The 18,008-nt window shown below is 42.6% G+C and overlaps 1 protein-coding gene across 2 annotated transcripts in view; it reads right to left on the reverse strand.

Moving 5' to 3' along the window:
• Positions 1 to 18,008, reverse strand: part of NR1H4 (nuclear receptor subfamily 1 group H member 4) — a 143,408-nt gene that overhangs the window by 18,543 nt on the left and 106,857 nt on the right. For both annotated transcript variants that reach the window (XM_029599726.1, XM_029599727.1), the window contains 2 exons: positions 13,207 to 13,306; positions 1,333 to 1,479 (listed from right to left, as the gene is read on the reverse strand). In XM_029599726.1, coding sequence (XP_029455586.1) covers positions 1,333 to 1,479; positions 13,207 to 13,306 — 247 coding nt within the window. The remainder of the gene's footprint in view (positions 1 to 1,332; positions 1,480 to 13,206; positions 13,307 to 18,008) is intronic.

Consider the following 18,008-nt stretch of genomic DNA (forward strand, 5'->3'; position numbering starts at 1 on the left):
TATTATCAGTAAAGTATTCTATTTTGAACAACACAATGGTGGTGTGTGTGTTTTTTTTCCATCTGGACTGTTGCAGAGGACCTCCAGAAAAACCCAAGGGGTTGTGAAAGACCTGCCCTTCCTCCCCTCTCCAATATAGGAAGAGCCTGGGAGACTGGGAGCTGCAATGGCCAAGGACCATACCTGGGAATTCTCCAGATTTAGCCTGGAGACTCCGGAGATTTAGACAAATTTTCGGGTCTCCGCGCAAGACCCTAAAATCTCCGGGTGGCACCCCACTCTGTTTCTCTCCCCCTCCCCCCTACTTCACCAATGTGCAGTGCAGCATTGGTGAAGTAGGGGGAGGGGGAGAGGGAGCACTTATATTTGTAAAATTGGTCAAATACATTTGCATGTAAATCAAAATAAATGTCTTCTTATATATAGCATTGCCATATCTGTCTAGATTACAGCTCAGAGCTGTGCAAAGAGGTGACTCTGCTATTGGACAAGTTAGGTCCTGACAAAATTTGATCTGTATATAAAATAGATCACTTTAACAACATCTAATAGTTGTGCACGGTTGGGTGAGCCTACCTAAAATAGCCACGTCCCTGGGTGCGCACCGACGCACATGGTTCAATGTACGCTTACGTGCCCCTTTGAAAGTTACCATCCCTGAATTTAAATAAACTTTTGCATGCAGCGAAATGCTGCACTGCACATTGGTGAAGTAGGGGGGAGGAAGAGGTGAGGGGAAGAGAGAGAGAGAGAGAGAGAACTGTAAGAGGGAGAACATGACTATATACATATTGTCCACTAGTGCCCCATCACATTCTTGAAGAATTATAGCTAATAATTCTTCAATATATATATATATCTACCACTGTAAGAGGGGCACTTTCAACTTACGGTGGGTTGGGCAGGGGGTGGTGTTACATTGGTCTGCCTAGGGCACTACAGACCCTTGCACTGGCCCTGTGCACTAGGACTGCAGGGGTTAATGGTAAAGGTTTTCAAGGCCAGAGAAGTATATACCACGTAGCCTCAGTGACAGTCAGATAGGAGAAGTAGGGGTCACATTAATTTAAAATGACAACTGAATAATAATCAGTACCTGCTCTCCTTTCTCCCACTCTCCCTCTCCTCCTCCTCCCACTGCCCCCCCTCCCCCCCACTAATCTTGAGAAATCACAGGTTGAGCAGAACTCAAAAGTTCCCAGGTATGCCCATGACCTCCCAAGTAAGCTCCTGTCACCGGGGATACATTGGGGCAGGGACTACCAAAATGTATTGCTTATTGCTTGTGAAAGTAACTATTCCTGTGAGTAAAAAAAAAAAAAAAGCACCTACCGCTATTGCGAATTCTCTCCTCTAGAAGGTGTGCATGTCCCTGTGGCATTTTCCTGTTGAAAATTTCAGCTGAGCGAAGAAACATGGCTTCCACTGCTGAGCCCTTTAGCAAAGCAATCTGGTCTTCATGGTCTAGAGTCTGGAAACCTGGAATGTAAGCACTTTACATTTGCAAAATTGGTCAAATACGTTTGCATGTAAATCAAAATAAATGTCTTCACTTGGATTATTTATAGCATTTGCCATACCTGTCTAGGCTACAGCTCAGAGCTGTGCAAAGAGGGTGCCTCTGCTATTGGACAAGTTAGGTCCTGACAAATTTGATCTGTATATAAAGTAGATCACTTTAACAACATCTAATAGTTGTGCACAGTTGGGTGCGCCTACCTAAAATAGCCACGTCCCTGGGTGCGCACCAACGCACATGATTCAATGTCACTTACGTGCCCCTTTGAAAGTTACCATCCCTGCATTTAAATAAACTTTTGCATGCAGCGAAATGTTTATTATGGGGACTGGCCAAAAATTGCAAAATGTTGTGCAAGAGAGATTACACCCAGAAAAAGACCCTAAAACACTGAAATGTTCTGGTTATTTGGTGTTTCCGGGCATTTTCACATATTTGTCCAAGGTTAATCCCTCTTATAAAAAAGGTTTGCAAGTTAGTACATGAGCCTCTAAGTCTTCAGTTATAAATGCACATCTTTTCATTCAAGGATCCTCTGTGCTTACTTATCCCAGGCTTTTTTGTATTCTGTTACTGTTTTTGCCTCCACTCCCCTTCCCATCATTTCTCTCATAAGTTTCCCAATCTGTCCTACATTGCCCATGAATTGGTAAACAATGTAATAGGCACATAAATGTATTATTAGTTCCTAGATGAGAATTTTTCTATGCTAAGCAAGTCTTCCAGTTTTAAATTGTGCAAAATGCATTTTTCTCTTTCTGGTCTTTAAGCTTTTCTGTCATTGAAACTTTTTTCATATCTGTTTAATACAGAAAGCCCCATGTTTAGTGGATAAAGACTTTTATTTATCTTTTAATCATATACAATTAAAGTTCAGATTTGCAATTCATAACACACTTGGGGGCAGATTTTCAAAGGGTTACACGCATAAATCCAGGAGGATTTACGTGCATAGGGGCGCATAAAGCCCCGGGACGCGTGTAAGTCCCGGGGCTTGAAAAAATGGGCGGTCCGGGGACGAGGTGGGGGAGGGGCGGGGGCAGAGCCAGAGGCCTCTGCAAGGCCGCTGGGCCGGGGGATCATGCGCTGGCAGTCAGCCGGCGTGCGCAAATTACGCCTGCCTGCGTAACGTGAGATAAAGATTCAGGTTTGGTTTTTTTTCGGCCTGGGGGGTGGGACAGGTAGGGGAAGGGAGGGGAAGGTGGGGGGATAAAGGAAAGTTCCCTCCGAGGAAAGCCAGCTCGTCTCCCCGAGGGCTCGGCATGCGCAAGGTGCACTAGTGTGCACCCTTTTTGCACTCGCTGACCCTCAATTTTATAACATGCACGTGGTTGCGCATACGTGTTATAAAATCGTGCCGGGTTGTGCGCAAAAATGTTCACTGCCGGCGTACCTTTTAAAATCTGCCCCTTGGGGCATAAATATTGGGAGGTGTAATATACATATATATATGGCTACACGTAGATTTACCATAATATTTTATAACCCATGTATATGATATATGCATGTTTTATAAAATATGCATTTTTCTACCCACAACATATGCGTGTATGTACACATTTATTTTATTTATTTATCAGATTTTCTATACCGTCATTCAGACACGCCATCACAACAGTTTACAGATTTTTTAAAATACATAGGATAGATACATATAGAGCTAATAGACAATTAAATCCTTAAATATCAATAATAACAGGAATAAATGAAAACAATTATTGTAAAATAGTTAAAAGAAATCAAACAAATAAAATGATTAAAATAAGGAATGTTGAAAGTTAAGATTAGAGCACTATCTCATTTTTCAGCCATATATGCCTTTTCAAACAAACAAGTTTTTAGTTCCTGTTTGAACTTCTTAAAATCAGCTTGTAATCTCAGGTCCATAGGTAGTGCATTCTATAATTTTGGCCCCGCGAATGCAATGCATTGAAACTACATATATCAAAGCATTGCACCTGCATATTTTTCCTACCGAATTAAAAATATACATGTGTATATTGCACACACAAAAGTAAAATAGGACTTATTCACATAAGTCAGCCAATTTTAACCAGTTTACCAATTAGTCCACCAGCTTTCTCAGTCTGTTTCCAGGTCATTGAGACCCTACTGGTTCTTCCACCTGAACTCCCTCCAATTCATCCAGACCTCCCACCCAGTCAGTACTACACAATAAACACATTTAATATCATTTACGCTAGATAATTAATAGGTGTAAAAACAAGTGAGTAAATTGGAAAATGTACACACACGTCTTTTAAAATATTTTCGCTATGTCCTGGAATGCCCTAGGCTGCCCCTTTTTTACATGTGTATATATCTGTGTGAAAGTGAAAACATGTGCGTATTTTTTACTTTCATAAAATACGGAATATACAAGTACTGTCCTGTCTCCACAGGTGCTTTCCTGTTTGTTCACTGATGTCCTGTTTTCACAGTGTCCTACTTCCACAGCAGCTTGTCTGCTTCTATTACTAATTCTGTGCGCATGCTTTACTTTGCATAGTTTCCATGTTTACTATTATACTGGGCAAGGGTGAAACTGAGGCGGGATGGAAATAAACCTTGTTTAAAGGCTGTTTTCCATACTTTGGATTGGATATTTGGAGAAAAGAATGTGAGATTGAATTCTCTGCCTTCTCTGAACAACTGATCTCTTCTTTTGAGCTTCTGAACATTTGGAAATTTGGTCAACAAAGAATAACCCGGAGAGTCCTTTGGATTATATGAGGATTGTTCCTTGGATTATAAAGATTTTGTGTAACAGTGGAAGATACTGAAGGACTGGAGAATATATCTTCAACATTTCTCTAAAGCTACAGAATATTGTATTTTCCATGAAATACATTTTTTATATTAATGTTTTAGTATTTTAGAACATTGGGAATGTGGACACGTGGTTTTTTACTATATGGTTATTTTGTTTGATTGTCCTAGTAACTAGAGTTTAATGTAATGTTTTAGGAAGACTGCTAAAAAATTGTCCTACTAGAATAAATAAAATAATTTACTTTTTGGAGTGTTAAAAAATGTACTGTTCTAATTTAATAATTTATTTATTTACAAACATTTATATTCTGCCCTCTTATCAGTTAAACTATTCAAGGAGGATTGCAACAGAATAAAAAAAATTCTGCATACACAATAAAACACAATATTATTAACAATAAAATAATATCAAATCAAATAAAAAGCATAATCAAGAACAGAATTTAATCAAAAGCCTCGCCGAACAAATGTGCCTTTAACGCCTGCCTAAAACCTTTATAATCTGTTTTTAGTTGCAAACTCATTGGAAGACCATTCTAAAAGGAGGAGGCCACAATAGAAAAAGCCCATTGATGAGTATGCTGTAATTGTGCATTGGAGTCCGCCAGAACGCATAGCAAATTTTTCAAATAATTTGGGCCGTTACCATAGATATCTCAGTGTACCAAGGCCAAAATTTTGAATATAACTCTTTGTTTGATAGGCAGCCAATGAGGCTCACACAATATTGGTGTAATATGGTCATGCAAAGAATACCGAACTACAACCAAGTGGGTGCATTATGCAAAAGTTGTAACGAACAAATGTAACACTTTGGCAGCTCAACATAAAGGGCATTCCCATAATCCAACACCGACAGGACAAAAGAATGGATTAATGTCCTAAAAATCGTTCTTATCCAGAATGTAATGCAACTGGTGTATAATTAGTAGGAATTTACTATTATACTGCCAATTGGTGGTTGATCTGCATGTTCACAACTTCTGCTGAATTCAGAGCAGCTGACTGAAAGCAGAGGTGCCTGAGAGTTTTCTTACCTCGATGCTATCTTATCTCTGGTTAGTTCTGGTCAGACCTATATGAAGCAGCAGCTAACCTGGCCAGCCCTGCAGAATTATATTCGTTTACCTGACCTTTTTTCAATGACCCAGACAATCAGGCCGATCCAATAAACCAGCGAGGAAAATGGGCGCTCAGTGTCGAGCGTCCGCTTTCCTAACGCGCATCCAGCCACTTCTCCTGGGCACGCAATCAAATATTTAAATGAGGGGTCGCACTGCCAAGGAGGCGCTGTGGACAAATGTACATCCCTAGTGCCTCCTTGGCAGCGGGCGCCCAGGAGAGGTCGGCTGTCAGTAGGTTAGGAAAACGGACACTCAATTTTACAAGTGTCTGTTTTCCTAACCTGTGCACAGCCACTGCTTTGAAAAATGCACGCTCGTTAATTGAGCGTCCCTTTTCCTAACCTGACCACAGCATACTTATTTATTTATTTATTTGTTTATTTTGCATTCTGTCCTTTTTGTTCCTCCGACTTAATATCACCATGATATTAAGTCGGAGGAAATACAGAAAAGCAGTATTTTCTGCTTTTCTGTACACTTTTTTGGGCTGCTCAGAAATTAACGCCTGCTCTGGGCAGACAATTATTTCTGAGGGTAAAAATGTGGCGGTCAGGCGCACATTTATTTTTTAGGATCGGGGAGAATAGCTAATAGCCTCATCAACATGCATTTGCATGTGATGAGAGCTATTAGTTTTGCGAGGGGTTGGATGTGCTAATCCCCTTATAGAATAAGGGTTCTGTGGACGTGCGTCCAAAACTCGCGTCCAACCAAGGGTTAAACTGTGTGCTTGGCTGAGCGCACTGCATTGGATCGGCCTGTGTGCTGGCAGCTCTTGCCTTCAGTTTATGTGTGCACAGTCAGATTCTGTTGTTTTTACATGTTAATAAAGCCTGGAGCTGAAGAAGCAGCCTCCTGTGTGCATGAGTAAGGACTGAATTAAGTTATCTGTTAATGCTGCGCCCAGGAAATGCATAGCGGAGACAGAACAGTAAAATGAAATAAGCAAACGGGTTGGCTCAAAACAAGTAGAGACTATTTATGCACGTATATACTAATTTTTATGCACGTAACATTTTGAAACTTCACCTTTAAGCTGTTTTTCTTATAGGCACAGAATGAGAAAAAAGCCTTTGGGGTGAAGTTTCAAAATGTTACTTGTGTAAAATTTGGTGTATGTGTGCCCAAGTAGCATCTACTTTTGTATGCCTTATTTTAGAGAAGTAAAAAATATGTACTTTTGAGTTTTGCCCCCACATGTCTGTGCATAAAAAAAGGGGTGGTCGTGGGGCATTCTTGGTTGGAGACAACACTTATGTGTGTAAGTTGCTATTTTATTGGACATCTGCATACATGATTAACCAACTTACTCGTGTAATTTTACACCTGCTAGTTATCAGATGTAAGTGCTATTAAACGTGTTTATTGTGTAGTACTGACTGGGTGGGTGGGCATTCCAGCAGAAGGACTAGGAAGGTCTTGATGACCTAGAGAAGGACTGGGCAAACTGGTAGACTAATTGGTAAAACTGGTTATTTTCATTTACGTGCAAATGTGTTAAAATTAGCCAACTTATCCACCTAAATAGGGCTTACGTGAATAAGACCTACTTTATTTTCACGTGTAAAATATACATGCATGTATTTTCAAAATAGACAGGAAAGGTGCACAAGTTCAATGCATTGATATAAATTCTTTCAATGCATTGCATGCATTCACTTGTAAGCATGCATATATGCGTATGTTGCGGGGTAGAGGTACTCGTATTTTATAAAATGCGCATATGATATGAAATACTTGTGTAGATCTGCTCACTGTCATATATGTATTTATATGCCACCATGCACATTTGTTAGTAAATCAGCCCCTTAGTAACCTGTAATATTCTTGTTGAATTATCTGCGTTTTCAGGCATAGTGCAATTTATGTCAGAAAATTAGGAACATGTTAAAGAAGCAGTGTTAGTGTAGTTTGTGTAGGATTAGTGTTCCCAGCACAAACCAAATCGTTTATGATTCCTCCCATTTTGGGGCAAATATCAGTATCAAAAATTTTTCAAGATTCCTTCTGCTTAGCTAGCTATGCCTGTCATTTTTGGGGATACATATGTAACACAGGCATTAAATTATGTTCTTGCCTCTAAAAATTGCTCTTTTAAGAAATCTTAAGAGATGCCACAATGCATAATCACAATAAGCCCAACAGTAGAGGTTATTTCAGAAGTTTATTAGGGAAACCTATAAGTCTTTAAGAGAGGGTTTTGAGAGAGCGAGAGCGACTAGGGGAATTTGCCCAGTTTAAATATAAGTGGGTACGTCTTTGGGAGGAGCCTTTTGCGGGAAATTGGAGTGAAGCCAGGGTGGGTGAATCTCTTCTCTTCTCTGCAGTCCAGTTGGCCTAGCAAGGCCACTCCCCCAAGACTGCCTGATTAGACTCCTAGGAGGTGCCACCGAGCCACTTAGGGGGGAAATATGAATTACCAGGTTATTTGGGACCAACTCCCTTACTTGGGAAGAAATTTGTGGAAGGATGTGGGCACTGAATGCCATCTCATTTTGAGGAAGGACAAATATTTAGTTCTTACGGTAGAAAAGAAGCAGAAAAAAAGGTGCAGATATTTGGACTGGGAATCATTAGAGAAAGTGTGTTTTTTCTTGTTGCTGTTTTCTTGTTGCTGTTTTCTTATTGCTATATACCATGAATCCTGATTGATCAGTGACTTTTTAAGACTTTTCTTTGACTGATGAAACCCCTGGAACAGAAAATAAGTTTGGAAAGTATCTTTTTGAGTGAGACCCTTCTTAATCCCACGGAGTGGGTTCATGAAAGGTTAATGGAAGTGGTTAGGGTGCAGTCAGATGGGTCACAGAGGGGAAAGAAATGTTTTTGTGCTGTTTTCCCCATGCAGTGTGAGGAATACAGCCCTTGCCTTTGGGTCAGGTCCGCTACACTATCTGCAGGACCATTTTTGTTGATTGAGGCTAGTGTTCAGCTCTTAAACAGGCATCAGAAGCTCTATCATTTTATGTGCTCTAAAAGACGGTTACACATAAATCTGCATGGAGAGGAAGAAAATCGTCAAGTACCAAAAGATATAATCAGAGACTAAGAATATGTGGCCAAAAGGTATAGAAATACTCCCAAATATATTGGGCACCACCAACCTGATTAAAAATAACTTCCAAGTGCACCTTGATATGTCGCCTGTACATATTATATTCTGTGGCACAATGCAAGTTTTAAGATTAGCACTAGCAGTACAATTGAGAGGCTGAGATCATATCCAACATACCTTGACTTACGAATGAGGTTCATTCCTATCATGGTATGTGCAAAACAGACTCATTTGGAGACCCAAACCCCGTGGTAGATATATGTAACTGTAGCGTGTGCATATGGCTTTTGATGTGTGAAAAGAAGTTTGGCATTTGCATGGCCCATCCCCAAATGGGATAGGGTTCCAATATTACATAAGTATCTAAAGTCAGACTCTTAGAGGTGGAGTGGAGCTTTAGCGTAAGTGGTGAAGAAAGGAGTGAAAGAGAGAGAGGTAGCTTCACACTAGCTTGCTCTCTGGAAAGGGATTGGAGTTGGAGGGGAAGGAGATTAGGGGAAGAGAAGGCATTTACTAGCCTAGTGTGTTAGGGAGTGCTAGCAGAGCAGTCCCATTACCGAGGAGATTGTGTGCCCATGGGCCACGGCACAACCCCAGAGGGTTCCAAGGCAGTACCGAGGCTGGTGAGACATGTCCGAGCTTGGATTGAGACCAGGAAGCCAGGCCCCTGCCGACTTGCACAGACTGAGTGAGACCAACCACGCGAGGTTGGTGTCTGAGTGGTCCTCTGACTACTCCAAGCCCTTTCGGACCTGCCGCTGGGAATGGCAAAGGCAGCAGGCTGGACAGGAGACAAGGGCAGACAAAGGCTCTGGAACATGAAGACTCAAGACAAGGAACTTGGAGACATGAGGACTCAGACGAGAAGCTTGAGCATGAAGACTCAGGATCAAGGTTCAGGAACAAAGTCTAGTACTGGGTTGAGGCTGCGATGCAGTGCGCCCTACACAGCCCACCACAGGGCGGACCCACGGGACTCGTCGCGGACCACGCTTGAGTGCGAAGCAGACTCCAGATGAATACATAGAAGATGAAACCGGAACATGGCGAAGATTCAGTAGAAGCGCCTTACACAACCACCCATGGCTGGTCACGGACCACGCTGGAACGGAGCAGGTTCAGTCAGAGTCTTAGGCATGAACAGAGCAGCCACAAGAACATCCGAGGGCCGAGATGAGACTTGGCTTCAGGCATGAGACAGGGGACCAAGACGAGACTTGGCTTCAGGTGAGGATGACCCTCCGGAAGATTGCGCTGCAGACGAGAAGGCAGACTCATGCCACGAGGTGACGAGACACAACATGGCATGCCAGAAGAGATAGCAATGAGGAACCAAGGGTCCAGGGAGCAGAAGTGGAGACGAGGCATCAGAAAGGAACATCAGGAAGACCATGAAACATCAGGACAAGATGAGAGATAATCCAGAAGAGACCACGAACATGAAGAACGATGAGGGATCCCATGAAGAACAGGAAACACCAGCAGGAGTGAAGACAAGAAGTCCTAGAAGATACTAACTCCTTGCGAAGGCAACTAAGGACTGGAAGCTGGGCCCTTAAATAGGGCTGAAGATCAGGAAATGCCCTGAGAGGAGTCCAGGTGGGGCCCGGGGCATTTCCGACCACAGGCCCTTTATATCTCTGAAGGAGGCACGGCCCGTGCCTTAGGAACAGGAAGCAGGAAGTTATGCAGGACCATGGCCAGCAGCCCTGCACAGATGCTAACGACGGAGGAGCAGGGCTGGGCCGAGGAGCAGGCCCCGAGGCTGGAGGCCAGAGGCAGCTCCCTGCCTCAGAAGGCAGGCTGGAAAGCGGCTCCACACCGCAAGGGAGCCCGAGGACCGTGGCGTCCGGGCCGCGAGGAGGATGAAGGCGTCGGCAGCACTCCCTGCTGCTAGAAGCCCTGAAGTCCACGGCTCCCTGCCGCGGTGAACGTCAGCGCCTGCTCGTGGCTCGGCCTGCGAGCAGGAGCGCAACAGAGTGATCTAGAAAAAGTACATTGGTGCTTGAATCTACCAAGAAGAAAAGTGATTGCAACCCAAGGAGTTCTGCCATCCTAATTTGAAGAAAGTCAGGCTGAATGGGCTACAGGTAGAAGGGAAAGTCTGTAGGAGCAACAAATTCCATATCTGTTCTTAGTCTTGGAGGCAGGGGAGGCAATCAAAACCGTAGGAAGCTGTATTGGTGACCTGTTTGGTTCTGGACAGTAATTGTGGAAGTAATAATTTTTGTCAACTCAGCCAACTTTGCATTTTGCATTAGTAAATATTAATTTGATTAGAAGACCACTCTGTATAGAGAGCTTTAATGTCTGGGCTGTTATTCTGATCTTCAAGGAGCCTAGAAGCACTAGTTTCTCATCTGTCCTGAAGAATTGCTGGGGTTGTGTAGAGTTTCACCAGGTCTCTGCAGTACCTGAGTGTGATACCAACCCCCCACCCCCCTTCTCCCACCAGGAAGACTGGAGAACAGGGTTACAAGTACATATGAGCAGTTTGCAAGGGTTTGTTTGTTTTTTTTTGTTTCATTTTGATGTTATTTTGTTGGTGGGAGTTCTGTGCTATTTATGCATCCCCAGAGAGCACATATGTGTGTGTGTGATGTGTGCATGTGTATGAAGGGTGTGAGTGAGCATGTATGAGAGTGTGTGTATATATGAAATAGAAATGAGAGGTTTTGCGCACCAACCCCACTCCATCCCCCTGATAATCCATGACAATCTCAGGGCATCTAGAAATCAAAAGTTCTCAAGCAAGAAATTTTTAAAATCCATTATTAGTTTTAATTGCAACCCACTTAGAATGGCTAGTTGCGGGATATAAGTATAATAAATTAAATTCTTGGGTGTTGTTGGATATGTCTGCTGATTTGAAATATTTTATTGGTGTCTGGGAAATTTTTAAAAATGTGTATACTAGTTTTTAATTATTAGATATTATTCTCTGTGTTAGCTGTCTTGCAATATTTATTCACTTTATTAGTATGGTTTTACTATTATTGATGTTTTATATTTCTTGAATTTATTGATGATGTTTTATTAGGAATGGTAATATTTCTGTTTTTCCACTGTTACACTGCATATAGAGTATAATTTTTGTCAGTTTCCAGTTGCACATTTCTATTTTTACTTTATGATCTTTTTATTCTGCATTTGGTGAGAGTCTATCTATGCTCGGGATGTGTGACTGAGGTGAGGTACTCTGCTAACAAGTACTTTTTGTGTAGGGATCTATCCTAGCTTGGCTTGTTCTGTTTTCTTAATAAGAAGTGTATTGGTGTTTTAGGGCCTGGTGTAATATTTGCAATGCTACTTTTTCATAAGCAGGGTTGTTATTGTTTGAGTGCTGGCAGTTTTGGTATGGTTTGGCCCTGAAACTGCTGAACTTTGAAGGTGTTAGTCCAAGATGAAGGCCCCTATTGACACAGACATACTTTTCCATATCTGTTAATGTAATTAGAAGAGCAGGGTTTTCTGTTGTTGAGCTTTTGGTATTGTCTCATTTTTTTTTTTTTATGAAAGTCTTTTTGTTTCCTGCCTGGAATGTAGGTGGGTTATAAGTTTCTTATATAAATAAATATAGTAATTATAATTCCATTTACTCATGGCTTTCTGAGGGCCAAGATCACACCCAACATGTATTACAATAGGCCTAATATCTGGTTCTGAGTGTCTCTTTTGATTTTTTGCAGGATTTTAAAGTTGGCACCACAGCAGTTCCTATAAGTATAATATACATGTCGCAAGTAATATATTTATCTCAGAAAACTTTAATAATCCTTTTTAATGTGCAATCTGTTATTATAAATGAATACTTTTTAACTGTGTGTGGGGAGGGTGCAACTGGTGGGAAAGAAAAGTCAAAGGGCTGTAAGTTTTGTCTAAGTTTTGTCTTACTGGGTCAGACCAAAGGTCCATCAAGCCCAGAATCCTGACTCCAAGAATCCAGTAATGAATTTCAGAGCTTAAGTGTGCATTGAGTGAAAAATAATTCTCTGATTTATTTTGAGTGTGCTGCTTACTAACTTCATGGAGTATCCCCTGGGCTTTATATTTTTTGAAAGAGTAAATAACCGATTCATTTACTCATTCTCGTCCTCACATGATTTTATAGACCTCTAGCATATCTCCCCTCAGCCATCTTTTCTCCTAGCTGAATAGCCCTTAGCTCTTTAACCTTTCCTCACAGGAGAGCTGTTCCATCCCCTTTATCATTTTGGTCGCCCCTTTCTGTACCATTTCTAATACAACTATATCTTTTTTGAGATGTGGCAGCCAGAAGTGCACACAGAATTTCAGGTGTAGCCTCACCATGGAGCGATACAGAGGCATTATGACATTCTCCATTTTATTCTCCATTCCTTTCCTAATAATTCCTAACATTCTGTTTGCTTTTTTGACCTCCGCCACACTCTGTACCTAACACCCTTGCACCGGCCCTGGCTGCAGCGCTTGCAAATAAGATAAGAAGAGGAAGTGGAGGAGCAGGGCAAGTTGAAGGGGAATCCAGAAGAAACAAAGGTACGGTTGAGTAAGCCCAGAGAATGCCAGAGAGAAACTAGGGTCCAAAGAAAGGCAAGTGCTATACAGAAAGGACATGGAGGCTGAGCAGGGACAAAGTATGCTGACAAAAAAGAAAGCAGGAGGGGTTGGAGGGAAAGGAATACAGAGCAAGTTAGCAAACAACTGCAGATTTAACAGATTTTTAGTTTCTGTAAGTAAAAATGTCTTTGGCATACCTGGTAATTTTTTGGTGAATTCCACAAGCACTTGGACATGACTTGTAGCCATTTCTGTTAGGAGTAGAAAGTTTTCTTCAGCACTAAAATCCTCTTGCAACTAAATTAAATTTATAAGTAAAAATAAAACATGCAGCAAAGTGACAATGACTTAAACATGAAAGAGTACGTGCAGCGTAACACAGAAATCCATGCAGAGATATCCCGGTCAATATTCAGTAAGCCGGCGAGCAGCAGAGTTATCTGGGTAAAGTCACCCAGTAACCTTTAGCCAAATATTCAGCAGAACTTATCTTCACCAAATATACTTGCCTAAATTACTTGGATAAAGTTATATATAGGTAACTTTGGTGTTTACAAGCTTACTATTTGAAAAAAAACAAAAAAACAACAACTTGCAGGCCCACACTCTCCAAATTTAAAAAAACTGTGGCCACGGAGCAATCCATAGCCCCCTTCCCCCTTTTAATTTTTTTTTTTTTTAACATAGGCCCCGCCCCCCCTAAAATTCCAAAAGCATTCCTGTGTCCTGGCGGGAGGAAGAGAGTCTCTTACCTCTACTCATGGAATGAATATTTAAATACTGGTACGGCTGACAGTCATCGGCGTTCATTTATTCACTGCCGTCCAGCCAGGACAGAACCCTTCACTACCTGCTGACCAATCCCCCATTCGGAAGAGCTTGGTCAGCTGTCAGTGAAGGGACCAATCCTAGCTGGAGTGCAGTGAATAAATTAGAATCTAAGTACACCCACCTGTGGGCTGTACTGGCATTTAGACAGTCATTCCACAGGTGCAGTTAAGAGCTCCTCCTCCTCCTCCTGCCCGAGCTGCTTTTGAGGGTTCAGAGAGGGCAGTTGGAAGTAGCGCTTCCATCTTTTTAAAAAAAAGGAGAATGGGCCACTCCGCCTTTATTTGGGGGAGGGGAATGGGGGATTGGGATGCCCAAGCCACAGCATCCTTTTCCATTATTTTGAGGGCAGGGCGGGGGTGCGGGGGAGAAAGGAGGAATCAAGCCACCCAGCCTCAAACATTTTTATCTACTTACCCTGCCAGCACTGGCCAGGACGGTCAGCCTCTACCTGGGTAGGTTTAAAGTTATCCAGGCAAAGCTACCCAAATAACTTCAGGCCTGCTTTTCACCACAACCAGACTTGCCTGGCTAAACAGCTGGGTAGCAATGAATTTCACTGCTACTGTGGCTAAGATGAACACCCCTTTCCTTTTTTTATCCAGGTAAATTTTAGCCAGATAATGACTTAACTGGGGCGGGATATTGAAAACCTGAATTTAGCCTAACAAACCTTTTTGAATATTATCTCATCATTTCTATTTTGCGTGTACCCTGAACCAAAAAAAATATATATATTTATTTTCTACAGACCCTATTTTCTTTTGGGTATTTTTATTTTGTTTGTATTTTGTGCCCACAGTTGTCTCTTACTTTGTTGGGCTTGAAGCCCAGCCTGAAAAATCTTAGATTTTTCTTTGTAAGCGGTATATCAAGTATAATAAATATTGTGTTATAAAGAGATGAACCTTTATTTGCAACTATGCAAGGTTTTACCCCCTCTTTTTGAAACCTTCCCTCGCTCAGTCATTGCAGGGATGGTCTTTGAGCAGTAACCACTGACCGAATCCTCTCTGGATTCCTTGGAGGGAACTTTTTTTCGGCTCCCCCCACCTTCCCCTCCCTTGCCCTATTTAACCCTCCCCCCAGCCCTACCTAACTCCCCCTACCTTTTGTAGTCAAAGTTACGCCTGCCCGAGGCACGCATAACTTGCGCGCACCAGCCGGCTGCCGGTGCGCGCCATTCCCCGGCACAGCCACTGTGCCGGAGGACTTGGACCGTCCCCGGACCTCCGCCCTGCCCCTGGACCGCCCATTTTTGAAAGCCCTGGGACATACGCGCATCCCGGGGCTTGTGCGCACTGCCGAGCCTATGCACATAACCCTTTGAAAATCTACCCCTATGTGTGCATCTTAGTTCCAGCTTGTAGGGGTCACCATTGAGCAAGAATTTCTCTGAGGTGTGTGGGCGACCACCAAAACCTTTTCCTCTGCAGGGCACTGTCCTCTCGCAGCTAGCCAGGTGGTTTACTCTATTCAGAGCCCTGTACTGTGCGGAAGAGGCTGGTCCTGTGCAGTTTAAACTGTGAGACTGCTGGAGCAGGCCTGTTGGTAGTCAACGATTTCCCATGCATCTTAGAGGGAACGTAGCTGTTGAGCAATGGCTGAGACTTCCCTTCCCTTCCCACCCCCCAAACCCTTAGCCCCTCCAGGGACTGTGAAAACTACCTCCACAGTGTTCCGAGCCCCAACTGGGGCCAGACTTTGGAACTGAATAAGGGTTTTCCATCTTGCAGCGGACAGCACTGCTGCTGAGTCTCCAGGCTAACCCCAGACACAAATCTGAGAGTAGATCCCTGTGCGCTATCTGCACATTGAACTCACATTGTTCCAACCTTTTCTGACTGAAAATATCTCCCATGCATGCAGAGGAGCTTCAGATGTCAAAAAGTAACTTTTCCCATTCCTTTTGTGAGAGGCAAGCATGGTCAAAAAAAGGTTTGAATGTGCCATATAAAGATTTGATCTATGCTCCAAAAGTATTGGGGGTGGGATGGTGGAGAGGTTAGACTTGCCAACTGGTTCCATTTTTTCAGGACAGGCCGGTCCAGTCCTGGTTTTACCCACTGCCTGCACAGGCTAGTAATTCTGGTTTCCCTATTAATTTCCTTTAAAAAATGTATGACTACGAGTCCCTGCATGCAATGGGGTAAAAACCAAGACTGGATCAGCCTTTTCTAAAAGTCTAGGAGAAGGAAATACACCTTCTTGAGTAAATTGGTTGACTGTGCTTCAATGTAAATGGTTTGGATTAGATCAGAACTCCATCTGGAGCAAAGATTTCCACAATATGAATGAAAGTGGGACAGGGCACAAATCAAATCCAAAATATTCACAATTCATCTCGAAGCTCCTTAAGCCCCAGCTTCTCTGGTACAATCCTTGGTCCATATAAACTTTTTCCCATTCTGTGTCTGTGGGGGGGAAAGCTTAGTACATCTGCGCCTTATTAACTTTCCAATATGCTTAAAAATGAATGGAGATTGATATTCAAAAGGGTTTGTCTGGATAACTTTGAGTTACTTGGGTAGACCCTGACTTTTAAATTTCCCACCCACTGAGCGGATATATATTGCCCTGGCAATTCATTACCTGGGTAAACATTGTTATAAACATGGATAAAAAGGTGCAGGGTTGGGGGAGGGGAGGAGAGCTCCAGGGACATGGATACAACTTATTCGGGTAGCACCAATATTCAGCGCCATCCGAATACATTCAGCCGGATACGTCTGGTGAGGGAAATCACAGTCATAAAGTTACCCGGGTAATTTCACCTTGGTAGCTTTAAAGGGGTATATTCAGCAGCAGCCTTCTCTGGTTAAGTGCCACTGAATAGTCAGGTAGAGCTACCTGGGAAACCTTACCGCTCAGTGGCCTGCTGTATATAGCCCTCATGCTGTTTTACTTTCACACAGAGACCAATGTAGTCAGGGAAGAAAAACTTCTCCAAAATGACTGCGTGCTAAAACCCAAAACAGTACATGCTATATGTGATAAAACACATCATTTTAGGTGTCAGAGTTATTTAATAAATGTTTTGCCTTTGCGGTGAACACCATTTGATACGTTAGCTTTCCGCATGCAAAATGTTATTCAAAATGAAGGATTAACGAGCTGCTGCAATGCGAAATTGTTGCACACATAGGAAAAGCATGAAAACAAAAACACAACACTACATGCAAAAAATGTGCACAATAATAACCAAGCCTCGTAGTTACTCAAATGTGTTTGAAATTGGGATTAGGATGTGGTGAGTCTCCTGTGGTCTGGTTTGGCTCAAGGCTTGGATCTCTAAACATTGCACTCAGATTTTGTTCAGATAATCAGACTTGGCTTCAGTCTGGCTGAAACTGCACCTATTATTTTTTTTTTCTGTCCAGAAAAGTCCTGCTTTACCAAGTTTTCTTTTTTCCCAGGAGACACAGAATGGGAGAAAAGCCTTAGTAAATCAGCCTTGAGTTTGGATTTATGTGAGTATTTACAGAATCTAAGTATTTAAGCTTGTGCAAATCTTTAGAGACTGGAAGTTCAAGTGCAGGTTGCGAGCACCGTAGAGGAACTTTTGTAAAGATCCCAAACTGGTCAAAAATGGAGATTTGAGGGCCAGCCCAGTGGCTCGGCAGCAATGCTGCCCACTGGCCTGTAAAAGGACCTGAGTGGGTTCAATTCCTGGCTTCACTCTTCCGTTCCCTGGATCAGATCCGCAGTGGAGGCAGTGGTCATAGCCCTGGTAGATGGTGGGGGGAGAGTCATACAGGCCGATGCAATATCGTGCGCTAGCTGCAGTGCAAGGCTCAGCCTGTGACTGAATGCCATGTCCATAACCCCCGATGCAAAACAGGATTTAGCGCGTCCAAAACGTGCAGCCAATCGCGCGCGTAGGTAACAGCGCTCATTGAATGCAAATGCACGTTGATGATGATATTATCTATTCCCCCCCATGGAAGTATAATGGAAGAGGAGGAAATTGATGAATCAATAAAAAAAAAAAGAGAGAGAATCAAGCCATAAATGATCAAGAGTTAACCTAAGTGAACACCAGATGCCTTAAATTTATCCAAACCCATTTATGATCTTTCCTGGCTTTGACTCTGCAAATTAAAATCCCTTCTTCTCTGCAACCTCTGATGCCTTGCCAGGTTCCAAGTTCAAACGGAATGCATTCCAAACT

The sequence above is a fragment of the Rhinatrema bivittatum genome, chromosome 4 (assembly GCF_901001135.1).
Source record: "Rhinatrema bivittatum chromosome 4, aRhiBiv1.1, whole genome shotgun sequence".
NCBI lineage: Eukaryota > Metazoa > Chordata > Amphibia > Gymnophiona > Rhinatrematidae > Rhinatrema > Rhinatrema bivittatum.